This window comes from Thamnophis elegans, chromosome 2, assembly GCF_009769535.1.
Source record: "Thamnophis elegans isolate rThaEle1 chromosome 2, rThaEle1.pri, whole genome shotgun sequence".
Taxonomy (NCBI): domain Eukaryota; kingdom Metazoa; phylum Chordata; class Lepidosauria; order Squamata; family Colubridae; genus Thamnophis; species Thamnophis elegans.
In genome coordinates, this window is record NC_045542.1 from 6,288,378 (window position 1) to 6,306,519 (window position 18,142).

Sequence of the window (18,142 nt, forward strand, 5' to 3'; positions counted from 1 at the left end):
CCACTAGTACTAGTTTGGGAAACTCCATCCTGGAGGAGCTCAGGTAGGAATGTTGCTATAAAATAAGAAGGCCAATATAGTGGCAATAGTCCCATATATTCCCAGGGCATAATCTCATCAATAGATTCTCATAACCAGCTATGTCTAGAGCAGCATTTCTGAAAGTCACCATCCTTTTGGTTGCATCCTCAAAATCCAAAGGTTTCCGAAAGAAGAATCACCCCTCTGTACTCTTGGTAATGCACACTAGATCCCCCTCTCACAGCATTGGAGTTAAGCATAGGGAGTTGAAGATTGACATTGGGATTAAGGAAATTTAGTTTATCCATCGTGTTGAGTCAGCTTCATGTTGGCATGCTCCACAACATAATGTGGGAAGTTATCATCCAGCCCTCTCCCAGAAAAATGAAATATCCTAGGAAATATTGAAAAGGCAGAATATTTCTCTGGATGTGAAAAGAAACATGTTTTAAAAGACAGAATAGTTGCCTATAGCTTTCTGCCCATCCCCAGCTAATGGGCCATTAAGATGGCCAGGCTAGCCCACTTTACATAATAAAGACTTCTCCTCACTGCAGCTGTAGGGGGAAGGGATATTACTCAACTGACCACAAGGCAACTGAGAACTCATCACAGAGAGAGTAGCCCCCTGCATGGCACCATGGGAGTCTGAAACCAGTCAGAATACATTTCTTACACAGGAACAGGAAACAGAGAGGTGGGACTAAAAGCCTAGCAAGCCCCTCCCTCAGCCCTTCCCTTCTTCTCCACCAACAATGAAGCATGTGGTCACCTTTTCTGTTCAGGGCTCAAGCCATGTGGCCCTGTCCAACAATAAACCATCTTTCCAAGCAGCCTCCATGTCTCCAGTGTCTTCTTCCCCACTTGGAGCTGAACCCAGAAGGACATTTCTTTCAACAATAGTAAACCCAACCCATGGTTAATATACCAAAGTCACCCATCTGGCTAAACCCAAACTAATTAAAGTGCATTATGGTTAAATTCAGTGTGAATCCATTCACTGTGTGACCACACGTGTCGTGGCCCAGCAGGAGCTGTTGGAGCTGCCGATTGCGAGGAATCCTATGAGTCGGCTATGGGAGATGTGGAGGACCCTGGGCACGGTTCAGACTCAGAGCAGGGACTAGAGAGGCTGGTTGGCCCCCAGGAGGCGCCTGAGGCATGGAGCAGTGGGGAAGATCAAAGGGAGTTTGTTCCTGACAGCAACGAAGGGCGGAGAAACGGAGGCAGCAGTTACGGAGACAGACTCATAAGAGATAATCAAGCCCAGGTGGTTGTGGCTTGGCTCCTCCCAAGAGAGTATATAAGAAGAGACTTTGGGAGGAGTCCTTTTGCAGGACACAACCGTTCATAACAAGCTGGAGAAGCTGTTGTTTGTATTGTATCTCTTGTCTCTGGGAGTCTGGGTTGCTGCCAACGTTTTGCCTGTGAGTCGTGTGTGGGCTTTCAGCAAACAGGATTGTAATTGCTGTGAGTAAAGCACGGCTAACAGTAAGCCTTTAAGCCGGACGGAGGAGGGGGGGGTCAGAACACACACGTATATTACTCAGGAACCAAAAATGAACGATGAGCAAACGTTAACTCATATAGAGTATTTTGTAGTTCAGTGGTGATGCCAGAATTTTCTATTCATATATTTCAAAGCAGTCCCAGTGGATTTTGTATGTTCTTTCAATCACATGGAGAAAAATAGTACACTTTGGTTTGAAATAAATAGCATGCAAAAGTATCAATGCAGAGAACTAATATTTTGAGTGATTCTCAGAGAACTGAGATGGTATGTCTTCAGACAGCAAATGGCAACTGCTATTTGGGAGCGATGAAAGAAATGTCCTTCTGGGTTCAGCTCCAAGTGGGGAAAAAGACACTGGAGACACAGAGGCTGCTTGGAAAGATGGTTTATTGGTGGACAGGGCCACATGGCTTGAGCCCTGAACAGGAAAGGTGATCACATGCTTCAATGCTGGTGGAGAAGAAGAGAAGGGCTGAGGGAGGGGCTTGCTAGGCTTTTTATAACCCGTTCAGTCCCACCTCTCTGCTTCCTGTTCCTGTGTAAGAAGTGTATTCTGATTGGTTGTCAGACGCCCATGGGCCCATGCAGGAGCAACTCTCTAGGCTCTGTTTTGAATCCAGGTTTGGTTGAGTTCTCAGATGCCATGTGGTCAGTTGGCGCCAATATTATCATGCTTTAATCCCATCCCCCTGCAGCTGAAGTGGAGAAGCCTTTATCATGTAAAGTGGACTAGCCTGGCCTTCTTAATGGCCCATTGACGAAAGTGGGGATGGGCAGGAAGCTGCAGGCAGCTATTCTGTCTTTCAAAACATGTTTCTTTCTTTTCGCATCCAGAGAAATATTCTGCCTTTTCAATATTTCCTAGGATATTTCATTTTTTTTCTGGGAGAGGGCTGGGTGATAAACTTCCTACAGGAGGAAAAAGAGAAGAAACTCGCTGAATAGCCTTTTTTTGTTTTTTTGGTAAAGAGGATTGGCACCCAAATACGAAGCAAATACTCCTGCCACGCACCAGGACTACCACGCAGGCGAAGAAGAGGCGCAATATCCGTTGACGTCGAGCAGCAGGGAACTACATCTCCCAGGATGCCTCGTGTGCCTCTTTGCGGCGCTCTGTCGCGCGTCACTCTCATGCGCTGCGGCGCCCACTTCCTGCCGTGGAGCCAGGCCTGAGTCGCTCCGGTCGTTTCCGTCGGCGACGATGCCAACCGGCGACTACGAGTAAGGAAAGCAAGGGGGGGGGGCGGGTTGGGGGAGGGGGGTTGTAACGGGAAGGGGGTCGCGTGCTGCGTGGGGCGAGAGGGGGTGGGGGAAAGGCACCCGGGGAAGGCGCACACGTGTCGTCGCCGGTTATCCTGAAAAGGCACGCAGACGGCGCCCAGGAGGGACGCGCGTATCGGGTGTGAATTCACACGTGCGCGCGCGCGCGCGTGCAAGGCCGGGGATTCGAACTCTCGAGCGAGTCGGCCTTCCGAACTCCTCGGGCGCCATTTGCGCAGCTGTCCTCGCCTCGTGTTATTAAAACGCTGCGCCCGCGCTGAACGTTTCCCCGAACACTTTTTGCGGGTTGTCCTTTCAATAAACTGAACACGATTTATTTTTAATTGAAAAGTTTTAATAAATTTTACAGAGGTTTCCCCCTTCCCTCCCTCCCCAGCCCTGCCCCCCCCTCCAGCCCCTCCCTCCCCCCCCCAAACTTCCCAGAGCAAAATACAGGTTATAAACATTTAAAAACTCATACACTAACATAAGCTAAACTAACTATAGTTCAGTGTTTCTCAACCTTGGCCACTTGAAGATGTCTGGACTTCAACTCCCAGAATTCCCCAGCCAGGGGAATTCTGGGAGTTGAAGTCCAGACATCTTCAAGTGGCCAAGGTTGAGAAACACTGAACTATAGCATCCTACCTCCCTCTTGTACTTTAGCTCCCCTTTTATTAAGCTAAATTTAGATAAATTATAACATTCCTCGTCCATTTCATAAGCTAATTGAAGTTCCTTAGTCCGATATTTATTTTGAACGTAGTCAATCCATCTTCTCCATTCCAACTTGTATTTCTCATCCGAATGGTCTTTCCAATATGCTGAGATTTTAGCCATCTCTGCTAAGTTTACTACTTTTAACGTCCGTTCTTGAATAACAAGCAGTTCTTCCTTCTCCCAGCAAACTTGTTGCCCTTGTTAAATTCAGAATCAAATTAGTCTCTATAACTATACAGTCTGTAATTATACCTAGCAGAAACAGCTGAGGAGTGAACGTTGTCCTTTTTTAAAAGAGTATTTTAGATAATCCACCATATTTTTATCCAAAATGCTTTAGCTTTTTTTACAAACCCGTCATACATAATAATACATAGCATCAACACAATCACATTGGACCTGGGTACTTGAGAGACTGCCTGCTGCCAATTACCTCCAATAGACCCATTAGATCCCACAGATTAGGCCTCCTCCGAATTCCATCCGCCGGCCAATGCCAACTGGCGACCACCCGGAGGAGAGCCTTCTCTGTGGCTGCTCCGACCCTCTGGAACGAGCTCCCCGTGGAGATTCGAACCCTCACCACCCTCCAGGCCTTCCGCAAAGCCCTTAAAACCTGGCTGTTCCGACAGGCCTGGGGCTAAAGAGCTTTTGCCCCCCCCCCCCCCTCGAATGGTATGGTTGTTGTGTGCTTTTAAATTGTGTATTGTTTTGTTCATCTTTTTTATTCCTTATCTGTACCCCTTCCCTTGACTTGGATTGTGAGCCGCCCTGAGTCCCCTTTGGGGAAAAGGGTGGCATATAAATGTAATAAATTCAATTCAATTCATCTCCAACATTTAAATTGTAAATTTGGATACGTACAAGGTAACTTTTTGGGATCTAAATACCATCTATTAAACATCTTACTAGAACTCTCTTTATCAATTTTTAAGCTTGCATAAATTTTACATTTCTTACCCAAATCTTTCCCCATGTTTCCATCATTATTAAACAAAGTTATCAATACCTTTCTACCATTCTTCCATTTTTGCATCTTTTTTAAAATGTTGGTAAATAAACTAAACACAAATTAAAGGGAGGGAGAAGAAGGTAGCCACGCAAAAGCCTGCCATGAATTCCCACCGATGCGCCCTGGGTAGGAAGGGGAAAGAGGAAGAAGTGGCGTTGGGGAAAGTGGGTGAAGCGCTGTGCCTGACTCTGTTTTCACTGAGGGGAGCCAAGTCTTTGTCTGGGTGGTTCCCATGACTGTGGGATCACCAGAAAAACGCAGCCACCTCCCTGTTCTAATGTAGGAACTAAAGTGGAAGCCTCTTTCCAACCCAATTAGGGTTAGGTTTTTTTTCTTTCTGTACAGGTAAGTCCTCAACTTACCATCACAATTCAGCCCAAAATGTATGTTGCTAAGTGAGAAATTTGTTAAGTGGCTTCTGTCCCATTTGATGACTTTCCTCCCCCGCGTTTCATTTCATTTATTGAATTTCTATGCCGCCCAATCCCGAGGGACTCCGGGCGGCTTACAGAAATGAAAAAATTAAAAAGAATTTTTAAAAACAATGGGACATAACAAAGTTAAAAAAAAAGGAACACAACAAACACCCAATCGAAAGGGGGCTGGACCTCAAATCAAGGGGTCAACAGCCCCAGGCCTGCCGGAAAAGCCAGGTTTTAATGGCTTTGCGGAAGGCCATGAGAGTGGGTAGGGCCCGGATCTCTGGGGGCAGCTCACTCCATAGGGCCGGAGCGGCAACAGAGAAGGCCCTACTCCTAGGCGCCGCCAGCCGGCATTGTCCCGCTGAAGGCACCCGGAGAAGGTCCATCCTGTGCGATCTTATTGGTCTAAGGGAGGTATGTGGTAGAAGACGGTCTCGCAGGTATCCGGGTCCTAGGCCATGTAGGGCTTTAAAGGTGATAACCAGCACCTTGAATCGTGCTCGGAGACCAATGGGCAGCCAGTGCAGCTGAGCCAGTTGTCAGTTGTCAAGCTTCCAAATGTAAATCAGGTGACCATGGGGGGTTCCTGCAATTTTTATAAGCCTGAAAGATGTTCCTATGTCACTTTTTTTTCAGTGCCGTTGTAACTTCAGACAGTCACTCAATGAATTGTTGTAAGTTGAGGACTACCTGTACAATGTTTTACACAATAGCGTAATCTCTACATGTAAATTATAGGTAGCCAATCCCAAATTGTGCACTGGACAGTGTTTTTGGACCAGTCGACTTGCAACCGTTGATTTAGGGACCATTCAAACTTGCAACGGCGTTGAAAAAAAAGTAAATTATGAGCATTTATCACATTTACAACCATTTGCAGCATCTCCATGGTCACGTGATCAAAATTCAGACCCTTGGCGACTGGCTCGTATTTATGACGGTTGCAGTGTCCTGGGCTCACGTGATCCCTTTTGTGGCCGTCTGACAAACAAAGTCAATGGAGAAGCCAGATTCACTTAGCAGGCGTGTACTAATTGAACAACGGCAGTGATTCACTTAATAACTGTGGCAAGAAAGGTTGCAAAAGGAGAGAAAGTTCACTTAAATCAGTGTTTCTCAAGCTTGTCAACTTGAAGATGTCTGGACTTCAACTCCCAGAATTCCCCAGCCAGCATTCGCATCTTCAAGTTGACAAGCTTGAGAAACACTGACTTAAATGTTTTGCTTAGCAACTGAAATTTTGGACTCAGTTGTGGTCATAAATCGAGGAATGCCTGTATGGGCATCTGATCTGAATAAGGTGAGTTTTCAGAAGTAAGAAAACAAGTACAATGTGGATAGAAAACTGGAGTGGTAATTGTGTGAATGAATTGGGGGATATGGAGGCTGGCGTTACTTTATATTATTGCACTAGATTTTTATCCCACCTTTTTTGTATATAGGCCAGTGTGGTGAATTCACCTAACACTCCTGTGTCCTATTTTTCCTCAGAACAAAAACCCTGTAAATTGTGTTAGGTTGGGTTGAGAGAGTCACCAAACTGGCTTTTATGCCTAAGGCGGGACTAGAACTCACATTCCTGAGTTCTAGGCTAATGCTTAAACCACTACAGCAAACTGGCTCTCTGATGGAATTATAGTTTGAGGACAAAGGAGAAAGGCTTGGGAGGCACAACACATGACTGTGGAATTAGGAAACTTTGGTAGATGGCGGAGGAAGAAATTTAGATGCTTTATGGGCAAAATTTTGGTGTCTTGTCCTGAACATGTAAGCAGATAAACTCGCCAGATGGTTAAAATTAACCCAGGTTTTTAGCCCTACGTTTTGTAACTTATTGTCAGCTTGTTGGCTTCTCCATTAGAAATTATAGAAAAAGGAAAAATAACAGCTGTTCACCCAAATTGATATTTTGATTAAACCGCTAAAAAAAATATTTAAACTATTATTTTACCATAGACTAAAATATGATTGGAAATAAACCTAAATAAACCTTTGGAATCAGCTACCCCCAGAGATCCGGACCATACCCACTCTCATGGCCTTCAGGAAAGCTGTAAAAACCTGGCTGTTCCGGCAGGCCTGGGGCTGTTGACCTCATTGTTGAGGTCCAGCCCCGATTAGAACGAATGCATGTAATTTTGTGATTTTAAACTGTCTTTTTTCTTTTCTTTTTCTTTCTTTCTTTCTTTTGTAAACCGCCTGGAGTCCTTCGGGATTGGGCGGCATATAAATTTTAATAAATAATAAATATTTCTTGCTAGCCAAAGAAGAAAGTGTGCATTTTATGGAATCGAGTTAGAATGGAATCCGGAGCATATTGTAATACTGTGTAACAGAATAAGATACACATGAGAGACCAGTTTTAGAATAATGAAATTGAGGGAGGACACATATATTTATGGAATTTGACAATAGGTACCTAACATGATATTTTTCTCTCTTTTAGCTCCAAGCCCAGTTGGGCAGATCAAGTGGAAGAAGAAGGAGATGATGGTGAGAGATTTAATGTGCAGCTAATTGGCTCTTTGCTTAGCCAAGTGTAGTAACACTTTGTTTACATGCTGGATTTTATCACACAATCTCTCCACCTGTCCCTTTTGAAATCTTATGCCCATATCTCAGGAAGAAGCAATGTCAAGAAAACCTCCCTAGTATTAATTTCCTTTGAAAGCTGCCTGATTTTGTTTATCAAGTTACATAAATCCCAATCAGTCCTTTAGAACTTCAGTTCTCCTTGCATATTTCCATTACTTTGTGGGTGGTTTTCTGTTTTGTACATTTGGATTTTGCATTCGGTGGACAGTTTATATAGACAGTTCTCCTTTATTTTATTCCCTAACAACATTGTAAGGTTGATATTCTTTCTGGATAACTTAAATTGACAAACTTAAGGAGAGCCTTCTCTGTGGGAGCGCCTTCCCTCCCTCCTGGAATAGCAATAGCAGTTAGACTTATATACCGCTTCATAGGGCTTTCAGCCCTCTCTAAGAGGTTTACAGAGTCAACATATTGCCCCCAACAACCATCCGGGTCCTCATTTCACCCACCTCGGAAGGATGGAAGGCTGAGTCAACCTTGAGCCGGTGAGATTTGAACAGCCGAACTGCAGAACTGCAGTCAGCTGAAGTAGCCTGCAGTGCTGCATTTAACCACTGCGCCACCTCGGCTCTATCTTGCTATCCAAATGTGAGCTGCCCCCGGAGCTTTGTATAATCCCCGACCTCCGGTCCTTCTGACGCGCCCTAAAAAGTTGGCTTTTCCAGCAAGCCGGCCTGGCCTGAACAAAATAAAAGAAATGATATATTATTGTTAATTTTAATCGATTTTTTAAAATGTTATTGTTAATCTCAATTGGGTTTGTTTTTTGGATATTCTACCGAATTTTTAAAAAACTTTTGTAATATGTGTTTCTTTTTTAATGTTGTACGCCGCCCTGAGTCCTTTGGGAGAAGGGCAGCATATAAATCCAATACACCAAACCAACCAAACAGTATCTTTCATTGATAACAGTGAAGGTGAACAGTAGGAAACATCAGTTCAAATACACATGTAATACACATGGTTAAATGGCTCTATTTTGGGCTTTTAAAATATTGTAGAACGGTATACTTCTATGGACGTAGAGTATTCTGCTATTCATTTTGAATGAATCTACTTTGCTTCCAAATTGATAAACCTTCAACCATCTAATTTTGCCGTAATTTAGATGGTTGAAGAATTTTGTGTGCATATCACAGCTGGCCTCCCTATGCTTTTCCATCACAGATAAATGCATTACCAGCGACCTACTCAAAGATATTCCCCTGACAGATGTACTGAGCGAACCTGCAGTCGTAACTGCGGTCGTCGAGCCAGAACTTATCAAAGGAGGTAGGAGCTACATTGGTATCTGTTGTGGCCCAGCAGGAGCCGTTGGAGCTGTCACCAGAGTCTGACAGCGAGGGGCCCTCTGAGTCGGCTCTGGAGGATGTGGAGGACCCTGGACAGGGTTCCGACTCCGAGCAGGGCGCAGAGAGACTGGTTGGCCACTAGGTGGCGCCTGAGCCTTAGACCAGTGGGGAGGAGACATGGGAGAGTGATCCAGAAGCCAGCAGTAAGTTGTTCCTGGATGCACGCTATCGAAGAGCTACTAGGCGTCAGGAACAGTTGCGCAATTACAGGAGGTGATTGTGCTCAGCTGGTGGTCATTAGGCTCCTCTACAGACTATAAAAAAGACTGCTTGTGACACGCCTCTCTTGCAGAAGTCAACGCATTGACTAAAGAGAACGTAACTAACTTGGCAGGCTGGATTGCTGCCAAGGTTTGTCTGAATTGCTGCCAAGGTTTGTCTGACTTGCTGCCAAGGTCCTTATCTGTTTGTTTGCTCGGCTTTCAGCCACCGAGATTTTGGCTTCTTGCTATTAAAAGTACATTCTAGTTAAGCTTGTCTCGGCATTTGTTACTGGATGGAGGAGGGGGTCAGAAGAGGTATCTATCTGAATGGCAGGAGGAAGCCGAGCATGAAATGTCTCCAGTTCCCCCAATGCGAATCTTTGTAAATTCCCGTACTCCTTTTTACAGAGCCGCTCCCACCTCCCAAAGAAGTTGTGAATGGAAACATTAAGACAGTGACTGAGTACAGAGAAGAGGAAGATGGCCATAAGGTGAAGGTGAGTGGAAACCAAGATTGAGGGGTGTGTCCAGCTTCCTCACTCAGGGTCTCTCTTGTCTGGGCCACTCACAGTCCTCTCCTGATCTATTGTTCGCTGTTTAGTAGGACCTGTGACAGCGACCCACATTTTCATTGCTAGTTGCCTTTCTTTAGTGAAGAGGAAAAGTTCTTTCCCATATACTACATTTTTTTTAAATATACTTTTTTTATTTTCCATTTTCATAACATAATCACATGTATACTATTACATAGCCAATATCCTATTGTATTAAGTAGTAATTACATCAGTTCCTCTTGTCAACAACGCCCAGAAAGATAAAAAGCCATTATTAGCTCTTCTGCTCTCCATACACCTTTCTTCTACCTCTCTCCTACCTCCTTTCTTCCCTCCATCATCCTTTCCTACTCTACTTCCCCTTCCTTTCTCCTTCTCCTCTCTCTTCATTCCACTCCTCCTTATCCTCCTCATCTTTCCCCCTTACCCTTTCTCCTATCCCTCTCTTCCCATCTTTCTTCTCTCCTCTGTTTCCCACTCTTCCTCTCATTGGTGTATTTCCGCTTCTGAGCAAACTCCATTCTGTGAGTGAAAGTTGTGTTTTATTGTTATTTTTTCTTTTTTCTTTTTTTATTATTCACGCACAGTTTTATGTCTTTTTTGTCTTGCACTCCCCTTCCCATGATTTGTAAGCCGCCCTGAGTCCCCTCAGGGAAAAGGGCGGCCTATAAGCTTTAATAAAATGAAAAAAAAAATGAATAAATTCTATGTTGATGGTATTTATGCTTCCGTATCAATATATACTACATATGCTACATTTTTTTTGTTGTTAGCTGAAAGTGAACTATCTTCAATTGCTGCTTATTCTCTCCTGGTTTGAAGATTATTATTTTTTTTGAGAATTTTTTTTTATTGTTTTAGTTAAACAAAAACACACAAAAAAGAATCATCTTTTGTTACATCTTGTAGAAGATGTATCGATTGGTTACAAATATATTCCGTGCGTTTCTTCCATAGTCCTTACATATACTTCATTCAAATCAAGTTGTACATTTTAAGTCAAGAAGGAAAAATTACATATTTTACTATCCCTGTACCACAATTTTCATTTGATTACCATTATTTAAAGATGTTTTTTTAATCTAGAATCATTTATATTTAAAGACACAACCACCTACTGGCATTCATTTGCAGTTTCAATAGATCTCCAATAACGTTACACCTTTATGACATATTCTAAAACAACTTCAGTTAAGTAAGATATCTAAGCATTTCTCCCCCCATAACACACCTGTATATATCATTAGATATTATCCATTAACGTTTCTTTGTTATTATTGTAGTTGACTAAAAGTTATTTACTGTTTATCTCACCTCTCCTCTCCACAGGCTCACACAATATTATACCTTTATAGCCATCTTTAAACAATGATCTATTAATAAGATTTATAGGACTTTTCCCTCAATCCCAAATTAGTTAATTACGTGCTAATGTTGACGCTGCTTCACCTCTTTCCTTTCCTCGTGGTCCTGTTCTGCAGACTCAGAGAAGTAGGCTTTGGGATACAGGCTACTAATAGTTTAAGCTTAGCCATCATATGGTGAAACGTAAGAAAGTCCTATGCAGAATTACTTATTCCCACCTGAGCACTTTGTGACAAGTTGCTGTCCTTTCACAGATCATCCGCACCTTTAGAATCGAGACTCGAAAGGCCTCCAAGGCTGTGGCAAGGAGAAAGGTGAGTGTCCAACGGGGCCAAGGCCTGAAGTGTGCCAGGCTCAGCCTCAAGCCCAGCACCTGCACTTCCGAGTCGACGTGCAGTCGATATTCGGCAGCCCAAAGGCGACAGCTGGCGAGGTACCATGGGTGGTGTGGCTCCACCGGTGACCAAATGGGCCCTGGCAGACCAGCGGTGGGAGGAAGCACTCCAGAGGTTGTAGATCTGAACCAGTTCACCCCATGCCAGGTAGGAGCAACCCAGTAGGGTGACCGAGAGCAGCACAGCCAGGCGGGCAAACGGTCCCCGTGAAACCAGCAGGCCCAGCAGCCTGACAGAGGCATGGGGGGGGAGGGTCAATTCCGATGCACCGCGTGGTCTGCTGCATCCCAGCCGTGGACAAGCCAAGAGTAGGTGGGCCAGATTGACACCCGGATTAATGGAGGCAGGCTATTGTGACACGTGGCGGCACCGGCAGCAGGCAAAGGCACGGGAGAGTGGAGGCGATCCCTACTGCCACCGGTAGCCTCCCACCATCCAGTGCGATCCCACAGAGTTGGCCTCCTCAGGGTGCTGTCGGCCAGGCAATGTCGGCTAGCGACTCCCAGGGGGAGAGCCTTCTCTGTGGGAGCGCCTTCCCTCTGGAATGAACTGCCTCCGGAGCTTCGTATAATCCCCGACCTCCGGTCCTTCTGGCGCACCCTAAAAAGTTGGCTTTTCCAGCAAGCCGGCCTGGCCTGAACAAAGTAAAAGAAATGATTGATTATTGTTAATTTTAATCGAATTTTTTAAATGTTATTGTTAATCTTAATTGGGTTTGTTTTTTGGATACTCTATCTTTTTTTTAACTTTTGTAATATGTATTTATTTTTTAATGTTGTACGCCGCCCTGAGTCCTTTGGGAGAAGGGCAGCATATAAATCCAATGAACAACAATAATAACGTGCTGCATGGTTTTTTGCCTTGTTATAACAGCAGCCTGAGCAAGACCTGAGCTCCATGCCTGGCGGAGCATAAACCATGTTAGGGCGATTTACACATCTGTCATTTTACACTCCGTCCCACCGTCTCTCTGCTTGCCCGAGGCTGCTGTTGGATACCATCCCATGAACTCATGGCCTTCCCCACGCCCTGCCCAGGCTGATGATGATCTTCACCAGGGCTTATTTGGGGGGTAGGGCTTATAATTAGGCACATGCTTAAAAATCAGGTTAGGCCTTATTTTTGAGATAGGTCTTTTTTTGGTGGGGAAGGAAACAGTTCCCCCCCCCCAAACTTTTCAGGCTCACCAATGAGGGAGAAAATAGGAATAGCAATAGCAGTTAGACTTATATACCGCTTCATAGGGCTTTCAGCCCTCTAAGCGGTTTACAGAGTCAGCATATCGCCCTCAACAACAATCCGGGTCCTCATTTTACCCACCTCGGAAGGATGGAAGGTTGAGTCAACCTTGAGCCGGTGAGATTTGAACAGCCGAACTGCAGTCAGCTGAAGTAGCCTGCAGTGCTGCATTTAACCACTGCGCCACCTTATTCAACCTTTTTATTCTTCTCCTTAGAACTGGAAGAAATTTGGCAACTCCGAATTTGATGCCCCTGGCCCAAATGTGGCTACTACTACTGTGAGCGACGATGTCTTTATGACTTTCATAACCAGCAAGGAGGTGAGTGGCGGCATGCAGGACATCAATCATTCTGTAATTATTCCCCGCCCCCCCAAATTCTGGCAGTTGCTGTGATAGTATCTCTTGAGCATGCCAGATTGCATTCAAAATTAGTGGATGGATGGTTATGGAAAGGAATGACATTCCTTTTGCGTTGTTCCACAGAGGTTGTACTAGCCATGCTTGTTCACATTTTTGGCATATGTGAAAAAAGTAAAGGAGACATTTGCATGGATTCAGAAGAGGAAGAGGGAGTTAGATAAGCTTTTACATGGGGCTGCCCCTGAAGAGTGTTTGGAGACTACAGTTGGTCCAGAATGCAGCCGCGCGAGCGATATCGGGTGTATCTAGATACACCCATGTTACACCCATCCTCTGCGAGCTGCACTGGCTCCCTATTGGCCTCCGAACGTGCTTCAAGGTGCTAGTCGTTACTTTTAAAGCCCTACATGGCTTAGGACCTGCCTATCTGAGAGACCGCCTCCTGCCACATACCTCCCAACGACCAATAAGATCTCACAGGTGAATATATTAATAGATAGTAGAAATACACCGAAGGGAGGAGTAGAGGGAAAGAAGAAAGAGGGGTAGAGAGGGTGGGAGAGAGGATTGGAGGGAGGGAGTGTATTGGGAGAGAGGTGTGGTAGAGGGGGAGGGGAAGTAGGGTAGAGGGGAATGATGGTGGGAAGACGGAAAGTTGGAGGGGGGCGAAAGAAAGGGTGTATGGAGGGTCGAAGAGGTACATTGGGTTTCTATTTTGGGGGGTATTATTGACAAGAGGAATGGCTGTGTTTATTGTTTAATGTTATATGGCCCCGGTTCTGTACAGTATATGTGTGACTGTAAGAAAGTGAAAATGGAAAATAAAACTATCTATATAAGATCTCACAGGTTGGGCCTCCTCTGGGTGCTGTCGGCCAGACAATGCCAGCTGGCGGCCCCTTGAGGGAGGGCCTTCTCTGTAGCTGCTCCGGTCCTGTGGAACGACCTACCCATAGAGATCCAGACCCTTTCCACTCTCTCGGCCTTCCGAAAAGCCACCAAAACCTGGCTGTCCAGCCCCATCTAGACAGAATGTGTTGTTTTAAAAACTGTATCTTTTTATTCCTAATTTTTAACTTTTTATCTGTCTCTGTAAGCCGCCCAGAGTCCTACGGGATTGGGCGGCATACAAATTTATTAAATTTCAATTTTTTACTCATTTATCTATGCCTGTCGTCATTTCCCTTTTCCAGGACTTGAATTGCCAGGAGGAGGAGGACCCTATGAACAAGCTAAAAGGGCAGAAGATCGTGTCATGCCGTATCTGCAAGGGCGACCACTGGACCACTCGCTGCCCGTATAAGGACACACTGGGGCCCATGCAGAAGGAGCTAGCGGAGCAGCTGGGTCTTTCCACAGGCGAGAAGGAGAAAGTCCCTGGAGGTGAGGGCTGGAAAAGTCAGGGACAGTGGAAGGCATCTTAGAGCCGGGGTGTTGCAGTGGTTAGGGTGCAGTACTGCAGGCCACTTCAGCTGACTGCTAGCTGCAGTTCAGCGGTTCAAATCTCACCGGCTCAAGGTTGACTCAGCCTTCCATCCTTCCGAGGTGGGTGAAATGAGGACCCGGATTGTTGTTGGGGGCGATATGCTGACTCTGTAAACTGCTTAGAGAGGGCTGAAAGCCCTAGGAAGCGGTATATAAGTCTAATTGCTATTGCTATTGCTCAACCTTTTGTTTAAACCACATTTTGTCTCCAGAACCAGAGCCTGTTCAGGCTCAGCAGAACAAGACTGGGAAATACGTCCCACCCAGCCTGAGAGATGGAGCCAGTCGCAGAGGGGAATCCATGCAGCCAAATCGCAGAGGTGAGTTTCTGCAAAGGGAAGCTGGCTATCTACATCTGCTGTGGTCTTAACAGCGGCGTGTTTCGGCATCTGCACCAGCCGAGGTGGCGTAGTGGTTAGGGTGCAGTACCGCAGGCCACTTCAGCTGACTGTTATCTGCAGTTCAGCGGTTCAAATCTCACCGGCTCAAGGTTGACTCAGCCTTCCATCCTTCCGAGGTGGGTGAAATGAGGACCCAGATTGTTGGGGGCAATATGTTGACTCTGTAAACCGATTAGAGAGGGCTGAAAGCCCTATGAAGCGGTATATAAGTCTAACTGCTATTGCTATCCAGTCCTTCAGCTTCTGCCAGCAGCCATCTCTTTTGCCTTTTCACTCCCATCCGTAGCTGATGACAATGCCACCATCCGCGTCACCAACTTGTCTGAGGACACCCGGGAGACTGACCTTCAAGAGCTCTTCCGTCCTTTCGGATCCATCTCCCGCATTTACCTGGCCAAGGACAAAACTACTGGCCAATCCAAGGTAAGGGATGGATAAGTGGGATGGGAGGGGGAAAAAAACACTTTCTTTTTTTTTTTTTCAAATTATCTTTATTGGTTATACATTTTTTTAAAAAATAAGACATACAAATACAACTTTAAACATACAACCCACCCACCCACCCCTGCAGTGACAATCATTCACAGCCCAACTTTTTTTTCCCTTCCTCATTGTTGTTGTTATTATTATTATTATCATTATTATTATTATTAAATCGATTTATAGGCCGCCCAATCCCAGAGGACTCCGGGCGGCTTACATCGAAAGAAAGAAAAAAGAATAATAAAAAATGACAATAAAAACATGATTAAAAACAACACACATACATTCGTTACGATCGGTACTGGACCTCAACAACTCGTTTCTGGGGGTAGCTCATATAGTCTCTAACCAGCATCTTCTCATTACAAAGTTCAGGGATCTATTACAATACCCACGTTCACTTTTAGTTCCCACTGTTAACAACTGCTATTTGACTTTCCCTGTTTTAAGTCCCTGCTTGTCGCCCACATATACCACTGGTTCCAGCTAAGATAATGTTCCGTTTCTCCTTTGTCCCTCAGCCAACCCATCATTCTGTCCGTTTCTGCACACTCATAAATCTTTTCAATTATGGCATCTTCCGATGGTATGGTAGTAGATTTCCAAAATTGTGCATAGGTTATTCTTGTGGCCATAATTATATGTAGGCTCAAATGCCATGTAGATTTACTCATGTTTTCTGGTTTTATGCTTAGTAAAAAAAATTCTCGGGTTTCCATTTCATGCTTGCCCCGGTAACCACTTTTAGCCATTTTTGAATCCTTCTCCAGAATTTCGTGGCCTCAGTATAGGACCACCAAATATGGTAGAATGTGCCATCCCTTCTTCCCCATTTCCAACACAGTGGGGATAACCCAGGAAACATTTTGGCTAACCTCGTTGGGGGAAAATGCCATCTATAAACCATCTTGTATATATTTTCTTTAAACGCTGTAGATCACGTGAGTTTAATAGTCTTACTCCAACACGTTTGATGCTGACTCAGATTGCAAAGATGAGAGGGGGAGGCAATCCCTCACTTGTAGCACACTCTTAGTTGTTTAAAGCACTGTTGTGAGAGGCTCTGCAAAGGTAAGCTCTGGGCAGGTGCAAAATTGGTCAGGATATAATTGATTTTTTTCCAGGTGATCCTAGATAAGCATCGTCCTGGCTCAAGGCTTGCCAAACGCTGGCACTTGTGGAAGTAAAATTCCAACCTGTTTAAAGTGAGGGGGAAATTAAGCAGATCTCATTGCTTCCAAAGAAGATGGTTGGAAAACACTTTCTGCATTCCCAGGAACTTGGAAAATATGGGCTAAACCTGTGCTCCAGGTTAATCAATAGTGAAACTTTTTCTGAGCGACTGGTGGCAGCTAAACTGATAGTAACAAGATTTCCCAGGACAGGCAGGTTGATCTCAATGCCCCCACTATTTTGGAAGAGTTGGCAAGAGCCCTTTTATCATAATTGTCCTCTGGCAGATTGAGATGTAGGGGTTTTCTTTGAACGCTGTAGATAAGGAGAAACTCCCTGGAGGTGAGAGTTGGAGAGGCGGCCAATGTCCTCCCCCTTGCTTGCTTCTAATTGTTCTTCCTGTTATTTTCTTTTTAGGGCTTTGCCTTCATCAGCTTCCACCGCCGCGAGGATGCTGCCAGGGCTATTGCGGGCGTGTCTGGCTTTGGCTACGATCACCTGATCCTAAATGTGGAATGGGCCAAGTAAGTAAATGCCTGATGCCCTAAGCATAGTTTGCCCTTAGTTTTCACTTTCAAAATCTCCCTACAGAGTTAGTTTTTCAAAGTTAGTTAAGTTTTGATTAGGTTATGCTTGGCCCGGCGGTCCATTACACTTCAAAATTTAGGACAGCAGCCCCCCCCCCCAACTCTTTCATTGGGAAATTTCTCTTGCCCAGCTTTTGCAGTGTGCCATGGAAGCTGCTGTGTCACTCCTCAGATTCCCAAGATAGCATCATCTACAGGGCTCTAGAATTACATCAAAATAAATGTTTAAAAATATAACAAAGGTGGAAAGATCAAAATTTCATTTGATTTGAAGTAAGACTGTCCACATTATCTGAATTTTCCGTGACCCGACAAATGCGCGCCGACAAAACCACCGCGACAAAACGGCGGCGTTCAAAGGGCGCCGACAAAACCGTGCCCACAAAAGCGCGATTAGGGTTTTTAGGTAAGGGTTAGGGTTGTTAACGTTGTTACCGTTGTTTTCACGTTGTTTTCGATGGTGTGCTTTTGTTGACGCGCTTTAGTGGGCGCGCTTTTGACGTCGCCGTTTTGTCACGGCGGTTTTGTCGGCGCGCATTTGTCAGTGAACTGAATTTTCAATCCTTTTTTTTTAAAAAAGGACAGTGACATCCATATCAACTCTCACTTGTGAATCACAATTTGATCTTAAAATGGGGATTGGAACGCTAAAGTTTTTTTGGGGGGGGGTCCTCTAATTGCACGGATTTTTTTTCTGCAAAATTAATTTGATGCTGCTGTGATCAGCCTCCCCTCTTCTCAGGACATGTTTCTGCCCCTGCCAAAGATAGGAAGTAGTTTTAATTCAATATGTTGAAAATTATTCATCTCAGTGAGTGTTTTCAGGATTTTTTTCATCAGAGACCAAGCTAAAATACTTTTCTTTCCCCACAGACCTTCCACCAACTGAAGTCTTCTGCCCTGATTTTGGTTTTGGCTTTGGAAATAACCAGGTTCTGTTGTTAACTGGAGATAACTAGTCTCTAATAAAAATTCATTGCAGCCTTGTATGTTGT

The 18,142-nt window shown here is 44.8% G+C and overlaps 1 protein-coding gene across 1 annotated transcript; it reads left to right on the forward strand.

Moving 5' to 3' along the window:
* The first annotated feature begins 2,647 nt into the window (after window positions 1-2,647).
* Window positions 2,648-18,136, forward strand: EIF3G (eukaryotic translation initiation factor 3 subunit G). The gene is made up of 11 exons (XM_032211756.1): window positions 2,648-2,755; window positions 7,395-7,441; window positions 8,714-8,818; window positions 9,510-9,598; window positions 11,275-11,334; window positions 12,872-12,976; window positions 14,212-14,401; window positions 14,716-14,823; window positions 15,191-15,327; window positions 16,978-17,084; window positions 18,021-18,136. Exons 1-11 carry the CDS (start codon window positions 2,736-2,738, stop codon window positions 18,034-18,036), a joined length of 984 nt encoding a protein of 327 aa, XP_032067647.1. The 5' UTR covers window positions 2,648-2,735; the 3' UTR covers window positions 18,037-18,136.
* The last annotated feature ends 6 nt before the right edge of the window (window positions 18,137-18,142 follow it).

Bases quoted from the DNA above. Each gene is read 5' to 3' on its own strand.
- EIF3G (XM_032211756.1), top strand. From the start codon at position 2,736: ATGCCAACCGGCGACTACGA. The intron at 9,599-11,274 runs GTGAGTGGAAAC...GTCCTTTCACAG, and splicing joins AAGATGGCCATAAGGTGAAG to ATCATCCGCACCTTTAGAAT. The intron at 11,335-12,871 runs GTGAGTGTCCAA...TCTTCTCCTTAG, and splicing joins AGGCTGTGGCAAGGAGAAAG to AACTGGAAGAAATTTGGCAA.